We start from the raw sequence: 8,863 nt of genomic DNA, 5'->3' as shown, positions 1-8,863 counted from the left end.
TTGCAGGCACGACGAAACAGAGGAAACTTCGCTAAGGTGAAGGGAAAAAAATCGCAGAACTTCGAGTTAGAACAATGGTGGATTTCAGAAAGTTTAGAGAGTGAGGATGCAAGAAATCAGAATGCAAAAAGTGAAGGGAGAAAGAGGCAAGAAAAGGTTTTGTCAAAAACGTGAAACGACGGCAAAAATAGGGCATTTATTACGCCTAGAGCAACGCACGCGTCAGACGGCGCAGACAAATGACAGACGGCTTTCAGGCGCGTCACAGACACGCTCCAATAAAGACAATACACGTGAAAAGAACGGTTAGATATGCATGACAGCTCATGCGCGTGGAAGAGTACGTTCGAAACCTTGTACTCCGAAGAGAATACGTCGGCTCAAAGAGGATTATCTCGGCTAAACGGTTTTTTTTAGCCGTTACTCAGAAAAGGAATATCGAAATATCGGTATAGGTTCCATCACCTCAGAATGCCGAGGTAATAGAACCTAGGGGGCAGTTGTGGGGATATATTTTCTGAATACCAACACGTGGCATGGTGACGCCGACGTGTCAGCCAAGGTGCCACGTGTCCTGGTCGTGACGCCGAGATGATCTCGGCGAGGCCGAGGTTAACTCCGAAGATATCGGAATCCGAGATAAACGAATAAAGGACAAGAGTCCTAAGACGAAGAAGGGGACTTAACCAAGATAAGGATAAAGCTCTTAGGGAGTTTATCTTTATCTCTTAAAGAGTCCAAAGTAAGCACTAAATTAGAGTTCATAGAAGTCATACTTCTAGTAGGACTTGGATTGAGTATATTATAAAAGAGAGGCACCCCCGTGGGTCTAAGGTATGTAATTTATGTCTTAAGTATTAAGTTTTGCACTTGATTATCTTTGAGAGATATACTGACTTGATCGTCGGAGTGCCCCCGGGTGGAAGAACCACCGCCGGAGCCTTTTTCTTTCTGTTACAGGTTACTGAAGCCATCTATTCTGCCTGTGCTCTCCATCTGGTTACTAAGCAGGCAGTGTGGTCAGATTTTCACCCACATAGTATTCTATTTATTTATTTATCACTTTGTGTATAGTAACTAGTATCAGTATCAATTTCAATTGTAAATATAATAACGAATACTACTTTTTTTTTTGAGAAAACATTTCATACATATATATATCTTATTCAATATCACGTAGTGACTAAATTTTGTTTTTAATCTAAATTTAACAGCTAGGAATAATTTCTTAATAATATCCAAAAAAAAAATCATATTTTTTACCGTAGAAAAAAATTTAGATTAATATTACTCCTTCTAAAAGGGGTTTTAGGAGGACCCATCAATAAATTACAACACCTTATTGGCTCTATCATGGAGGTTTTAGTCATTGTCACTCTTGTTTTTTTAGTTTCCACCCCCCCTTCAAATTCATGTTATTTTTAAAACATATATTTTAAATCCAAACTATTTTGCACTTATTTTTTAAATTTATATTATTTTAAGAAATCATTTTTTTCAAAACACAAAAACTTTTAAAATTGTATTTTGAAAACACAATATTTTCAAAAAATAACATTGATATGCAAAATAAATTTAAAACTGCTTATATTTAGAAGAAATTTTTTTTTCAAGTTTTTAATAAACAAATCATTTATTAGATGTGATAGAAGTGCGATCAACATCAATGTCACTAGGACAAAACTTAAATGGATGAAAATTCAATCAGAAGGAACCACACCTAATCATTCATTTAATCAAATCCTTAACCAACTTTTAATATTATAAGAATAAAAACCCTAAACCCTATCATTTCATTTGTTTAATTATATGTAGCTTGACAAGATTAAATTAGATTTGTTTTATCATTACAAGTTCGGCACCCAAATCCACGACCTAGTTTTTTACAAAACAAGAATAGAATATGAAAAGTGGTTAGGTTGTTTAGGTCTTCTAGGTGTAACCCTTGGACACCTTCTCTGAGGGCCTTCCCTACTTTTGCAAATGAGTAGTGATTTAACTTTGATTTTGATTAATCCAAGTGGTTACTTGGATTCTTACAATTAAGCAACCAAAAACAATATTCTTTGTTTAATGCCATTTTTATGTGGGAATGGATAACCTCCGCTAGAGAAGTTATTCTATATTTATGGACATGATTAGGCGATGTTCATAAAGATTGTGAATAGTAAAGAAGGTAGGATCACGATTTTATATTGGATATAGGTAGATACTAGTGAGCCAAATGGATTGTGATTGATTTGTGACATGAATCACGTAGTGTCCCATGGGCACTGAATAACATTTTGTATCATTTTATATCTATATCAAGGATAATTTTGTAAATAATAATAAAGACTACATCTTTACACTCTTACCGTTCTCTTCTAATTTCAAACCAAATGGAGCCTAAAAGGTGAAAATTTGTACAAAGTCATACCAAATAAAATACTATATTACTTTTTTAACATCAAAAAGCAAGAAAAGAATAAACTAATTAAAGAACAACAAACAAAGAAGTAAAATAAAAAAATTGGTGTTATTCACATTACCCCTTCATACAAAAACAGTCTTTTTTTTTTTTTTTTTTGTTGTTGTTGTTGTTGTTGTTGTTGATAAAATTACAATAAAGGCCTCATTGTCTCTGTCACTGTTTAAAGGGTTTTGTAGAATAAAATAAAAAATAAAATGGTTTTGAATAAAAAGAAAAGTGTGAATAGCAACACCAAAAAAAAAAAAAAAAAATACACTTTGGTTACCAAGGACATTATAAACTGTGCTCAAGAAGAAAAAAACATAAACTATTCCTTGGATTAATCTGCTTGGAAAAAGAGGGGCATATTTTCTTTTACTTATTTATTCTTTTTTCTAATATTTTTCCCAAAAAGTTACAGGTATATGTGTCATACTGGACGCGTTTACACGGCTTTTTCTTTGTTCCGTATGGGTTTAAAAAATTAAACTTCCAAAATCTTCTGATCTAGATCCACCAATCAAATTTTGGGAATTTTGTGATTGTTTACAAGTTTGATCATGAAATCACCCACTTTTTAACTTGGCAACTTCGATTCACCAACCATAGGTTTGTACCGTGGGCCATATGATAATCATGATTTTCATTGTTGGAATTTGAAACCAATTTGTGGGTCATGAAATTTGGTTGTTTAGTTCATGCTATACAGATCACTAATTAATAATTAATCAAACGTTAAAACAATCATTGCCATTTGATCCATTGGCTAATAAACCACACCATAATTCAGTGCTCGTCACACATTTAATTATTTGCTTGGTATTATATATATGACATTTTATATTTCTTAGCTTGAAGATGTCTTATCGTTGACAAGGTTTTAATTTTTTTTTTTTTGAAAAATTGTGGTTTAGGCCGTGGTAATTTATTCCAACGAGCAAGTATAAGAATATAGAAAATTTACTATAAATTTAAACAAAAAACAAGTAGAGGATCATTTGAAAAAAAATCAAGAAAAATAGATTAAAAATAAAAACTTAATCGACATTGTAATTGGTCAAATAATCTATATACTTGTTCTCATAAGATTTTTTTTATTAATTAACACAAAGATAATGAAATTCAGATTAATAAGTGAACATGAGATCCGTGTCTTTATCTCTGTCTAGTGGTAAAAAAAATAAAATAAAATAAAATATCCATTTATATTTGTTTTTTTTTTGTTTTGCCAAATTATCAAAACCAAGCGAACCAACTCTATAAGAATTTCAAAGCGCAGAGCACACCTGAATTGACAAAAATACCCAAAAGCCACATAGAAATCAAGAAGCCGGCCAATTTGGACTGTTTGGGTACAATTCATAAATACCGGTCAACCGTTCCCCAATATCTATCATCTACCTAGTCATATTGCCAAACAACAACAAAAATACCCAAACTTAGACACAAGACTCATGCAATGACACACCCTCAACAACAACAACAACAAACCACCCTCCATATCCAAGCTCCTCCAAACCCACAAAAATCCATTCATGAAATCACCGGAAAGATGACCCAACTCTGCCGGAAAATCGTCCACGTCAACGTCCGGTGGATTATTTTCGGAAAGGTCTCGATTCTCCGGCAATTCTTTCGGTTCATTTGGGATAGAATTCTCTCTTGTTCTATGGGTAGGCCTTCTCGGTATCGCCGTTTGTCCCGCCGGAATTCTTCTCCGGCCGTCGAGGCTATGGAGATGGGTTCGGGTCAGGATGACCCGACTACTACGGGTGGTGGGTGTGAATCGGATTCGGATTTGGTTGCTTTGAAGATTAGTATTTTGGGTGATTGTCAAATTGGGAAAACAAGCTTTGTGGTTAGTAAATTTATTGTTTTCATTGAAATTTTTGTTCATTCACACATATATGTGCTTTATTTGGTTTGTATATAATTTTTAAAAATTTTTGTGAATTTGTGTCTGAATGTTTAGTATAAGGTCTATTTACAGCTGATAATGAGTTTTTTTATTTTATTTTATTATTATTGAAAAGCTATGATAAAGATATTTTTAATTTCTGCTTTGTGTTTGTTAGTTTTCAATTTATAAGAAACTGCACCAAACAAGTTTACTTTTGTTTTTGATTGTCAGCTACCAAACAAACCCATGAACTTGTATTTGAGTAGTTATTTTAGACCATTTGATTAATGGGTACTAAATATTATTTTTTTTTAATACATTTTTTTGTTGTTGTTTTGAAGATCAAATATGTAGGAGATGAGCAAGAAAAGAGGTGTTTAGAGATGAAAGGATTAAATCTAATGGATAAAACATTGGTTGTTCGAGGCGCAAGGATTGCTTTTAGAATATGGGATGTAGGAGGTAATTAGTTTAATTACTTTTCTTTTATTTATTTATTTATTTTATTATTATTATCTTTAATTTATTGGTGTCTTTACGGATTCTATTTACTTAAAATGTTTGTTTGTTTGTAATTTTAATTTGGATGTAGGAGACAATAGGTCACTTGATCAAGTTCCTATTGCTTGCAAAGATGCAGTAGCAATTTTGTTTATGTTTGATCTTACTAGCCGGTGTACTCTAAATAGGTATGTTAATTATTTCATCATTAAATCAATACTCCTTTTAATAGGGAATATACATACATAGTTTTAAGTTTAAAGAACCACTAATTTGATATAATTTTGTGTTTTCTGCATTATTACAGTGTTATTGGATGGTACAATCAAGCAAGAAAGTGGAATCAGGTACTAAATCTATCTTCTAAATTTGCATCAATTGGAATGTGTGGTTTAGATTATTCTATGCATTTTTCTGTAATATTTTTTCTCCTATAGCAGTTGTGAATGGATAAATATAATGGCAACAAACAACATTATGAAAGTGGGTAGAACTTCATCTGTTGATGGGGCCTTTACTAGTGAAGTGCCAAACATTTAAGATTATTAATGATCTAATTATATATTCCTCAAAAAAAAAAGAAAAAGAAAAGATACAATAGAAAAAGTAATTGTTTAATACAATTGTGGGGGAGAAAAAGATTTATGTCAATAATTTGATCATTAGTTTGATGTTATTAAGTGTGTTATTGATGATATTGACAACAATCTCTATTTTTGTATTGAAATGAATGAAGTGGCAGAATTTCATTATCTGAGTACTATTCATTCTTAAAAGATTATGAACATATTTTCATATAAAATTTTTAATTTTTGTTTGTAGACGGCAATTCCAATACTAATCGGGACCAAATTCGACGATTTTGTTAGACTTCCGCCGGATTTGCAGTGGACAATTGTGACCCAGGTACAAATTCCTCAGCATTTTTTGTGTATAATTTGTTCAGCAGTATTAATTGACAAAGAAATCTGTCTTTTTGAAATAATGAAGTTGATTAACTAGTTTTGTTCCCAAATATTAAGGAAAGCTTTAATATGCAAATTAATCAGTACCCATATTTTTCATATAAAGTATAATTCATGTGAAATATTTAGTCATATAAAGTAGAACAGTATTCAAATTTTAAAAGAAAATATTATAGGTCTAAATTTTCTACTAAATAAATGACTAAATGTCTTACATAGTTTGAGATAAATGTGGAATCCACACCTGTATAAAACATTTGATTATTTATTTAGTGAAAAATTTATTATCTGTAATATTACCTAATTTTAAAAAGCATTCAGATTCTTCTTAACACTTTCCTATAAGTTATGTTTGGAAAAAAATAAAAGAAAAAGAAAAGACGAGAGAGAAATGAAAAAAAAAAAAAAAAAAGTTTATTATATTTAAATAAGTAGCATTTTTGAATGAGAAAGAATGTTTGGGGAGGGTAGACTTTCAAGTCAATTCCAACACAAATTTCCAAACACCTCTCTCTTTCCGCGTAGAGATAAGAGCAAAGGGGCAACGCATATTTTTATCAAAGTTGTAACAATCCTTCTAACTTTTAGAAAATGGAACTTTCTTTAAAGGACTTATTTATATTTGTTCTCTCTTTCTCTCATATATACTTGCTTTACACGTGTCAAAACTTGATTGGTTAATCCATTTAATTTTGTCTACTATATGAAAAAACAGGCAAGGGCATATGCAAGGGCAATGAAGGCCACACTTTTCTTCTCAAGTTCGACACACAACATCAACGTCAACAAGATATTCAAGTTCATAATGGCCAAGCTCTTTAACTTGCCTTGGACTGTCCAGAGAAATTTGACACTTGGTGAACCCATCATCGACTTCTAATTCGCGCTTTACTCTGTTGTACTCTCTTACTATCTTCTTCATCCATTTGTACATACATACACATACATATCCATCATCAATTAATTATCAATTAACACAACCAAAAAAAAAAATTTGATTCCACACTTTACCATATTTTGATGTTCTGGATTTTTTTTTTTTTGGGTTCCCAAATAAGTGTAATGAAATCTTTTAAGTAACAAGTACTCTTGTTTGGTATATGATAAAAAGTGATATTGAAATTTGATATGGCCAAACAATCACACTTTGGACCAAGTATAATAACAAAATATTAAGCATACATAAATTTCATCAAAATAGTTCAAAATGAATACAGTATGGGCATGTTTGATTGGGTGGATTAGAGTATGGGATTAGGATTATTAATCTGTGGGACCAATTATCCTATGTTTGTTTTAAGATTTTGGTTTAGGATTATTAATCCAATGGATAATTAATCCAATAAATTTGTAGGATTATTAGTAATGGGGTAGGGGTGGGATTATTAATCCAATGGATATTAATCCAATTGGATAGTGAATACCACACTAATTTAATAGGATTATTAATACTTCACTATTAATCTTGTGAATTAAACATGACCTAAAGGTAGGGAAGGCTTATCGAACTCTGTAAATCAAAAAGCAATAAGCATTGTTAATGTAATTAGTGGAGTCGACTCGAGCCATTTTTAATCAATTTGATAAAAAAAAATTGGCCTCCTTTCATACATATTAAGGAGTGAAAGAGAGAGCCACAGATTACTAAGAAGTATATCACAAAGTGCTAAAAAGAATCAAACAAAACTCTCTGATAATAATGATGCAAATATATTATTCCAACAGATCACTGTCTTATTATTATTCTGCAAACATAGATAATAATATTTTTAAGTTTGGTGCATCATCAAATGCACAATGACAACAACAATTAAACTAACATAATAATAGGTATTTGAATTCATCACTCATCACACTCATCACTCTCATCACTCAATTGATAAATATATTAAGAGCATTTGAGGCTCTGTGAATCTGCAACAGAAACTCAGCATTTGCATGGTACGATGCCTCCATGTTGATGCCATTAGGACCCTTCTCATTCGAGAGATTGATGTACAATGTCTCCAATGCATACCCATACTTGATAAAATACTGGATCGCCAACATTTCATTCAGATGCCCTTTGAAGCCTGTCACATTCACCACCTTTAGAGTCCTTTTAAGGCACTTATACACCATGATATATCCGTTACTCAGGAACTCATGTTCCACAAGAGAAAGTGTAGTTTCCCTCTCCTGAACAAAAACAATACAAAACAAAACAAAAAAAGGTGTATGAAAAATGTAATGGAGTAGAAGATAGAATGGATAGATATACTTACTGGAAAAATGGTGTTTGAAGAGGAGATATGGATGGTGAGGGTCTGCAAGCGAGGGCAACTGAAGAGGAAGAAAGATATTCCATGGTATTCATTAATGTGCAGCGCCGTCTTCATTATCAGATGCCTCATTTTGTAAAGAGGAGGTTTTAACATTGAGTGTTCCTCTGTTGTTGATATTATCTTTTTTGTTCATCATCAATAAACGCACAATTACTGTTAAGCAGGAGAAACAATGGCTACATCAGGGAAGGAAAATTTGAATGTATCCTGAAATTTAATAAAAAAAACCCATCAAAGAGAAACAAGTATTTCTCATGTTTGTGTTGGGGTCCTTTTGTCCCAAAATCTAGTTCTCTCCTATTAATGTACATATGAAAATCTTGAAATAGTGACTGAAAGGGCATCAAAACAGAGGACAAAGGATTTTGCAAACATAGTATCATGTACTCTCTTCATGTTTGATCCACTATCAAAAACATTTGGCTATAATAATTAAGAAAATTGATTTGAATGTGAAATTTTTCACACATCATTTAAAATAGACAGATGGATAGATTTTTTGTATCATTTGTATATCATTACTCAATTTAATAATTGAATTTGATAAAAGAAACTATACTTGAAGCATGTAACTGCAGACAATCAGAACCCTAATGCAACCAATATCTCAGAGTAGGTCATAAAGAATATCACCATATTCACCGAACTCGGCCTCGAACCCAAAGTCTAGATCAGCCTCCCCCAAGGCATTCAAGTAATCTATCATAAAACCATTCATTGG

General features: G+C 32.0%; 2 protein-coding genes across 2 annotated transcripts; one reads left to right on the top strand and one right to left on the bottom strand.

Moving 5' to 3' along the window:
* The first annotated feature begins 3,663 nt into the window (after window positions 1-3,663).
* Window positions 3,664-6,831, top strand: LOC114321736 (septum-promoting GTP-binding protein 1). Its single transcript, XM_028268934.2, has 6 exons — window positions 3,664-4,310; window positions 4,694-4,814; window positions 4,945-5,041; window positions 5,161-5,200; window positions 5,676-5,759; window positions 6,534-6,831. Exons 1-6 carry the CDS (start codon window positions 3,912-3,914, stop codon window positions 6,696-6,698), a joined length of 906 nt encoding a protein of 301 aa, XP_028124735.2. The 5' UTR covers window positions 3,664-3,911; the 3' UTR covers window positions 6,699-6,831.
* An 859-nt stretch (window positions 6,832-7,690) lies between these two features.
* On the bottom strand, window positions 7,691-8,196 carry LOC145798360 (F-box/LRR protein). Its single transcript, XM_082885888.1, has 2 exons — window positions 8,083-8,196; window positions 7,691-7,996 (listed from the first exon to the last, which is right to left on the bottom strand). The coding sequence occupies exons 1-2, from the start codon at window positions 8,194-8,196 to the stop codon at window positions 7,691-7,693; spliced, it is 420 nt and encodes a 139-aa protein (XP_082742014.1).
* Window positions 8,197-8,863: the final 667 nt, after the last annotated feature.

The sequence above is a fragment of the Camellia sinensis genome, chromosome 8 (genome assembly GCF_055761805.1).
Source record: "Camellia sinensis isolate YWXY chromosome 8, ASM5576180v1, whole genome shotgun sequence".
In the NCBI taxonomy this organism is placed as follows: Eukaryota; Viridiplantae; Streptophyta; class Magnoliopsida; order Ericales; family Theaceae; genus Camellia; species Camellia sinensis.
The sequence above is the reverse complement of the archived record's forward strand: the minus strand, read 5'-3'. Positions and strand labels throughout refer to the sequence as shown.

Coding starts and splice junctions, on each gene's coding strand:
- LOC114321736 (XM_028268934.2), top strand. CDS start 3,912: ATGACACACCCTCAACAACAACAACAACAAACCACCCTCCATATCCAA. Junction 5,042..5,160: donor AGCCGGTGTACTCTAAATAG/GTATGTTAATTA, acceptor GCATTATTACAG/TGTTATTGGATGGTACAATC. Junction 5,760..6,533: donor AGTGGACAATTGTGACCCAG/GTACAAATTCCT, acceptor ATGAAAAAACAG/GCAAGGGCATATGCAAGGGC.
- LOC145798360 (XM_082885888.1), bottom strand. CDS start 8,196: ATGAAGACGGCGCTGCACATTAATGAATACCATGGAATATCTTTCTTC. Junction 7,997..8,082: donor CTTCAAACACCATTTTTCCA/GTAAGTATATCT, acceptor GTTTTTGTTCAG/GAGAGGGAAACTACACTTTC.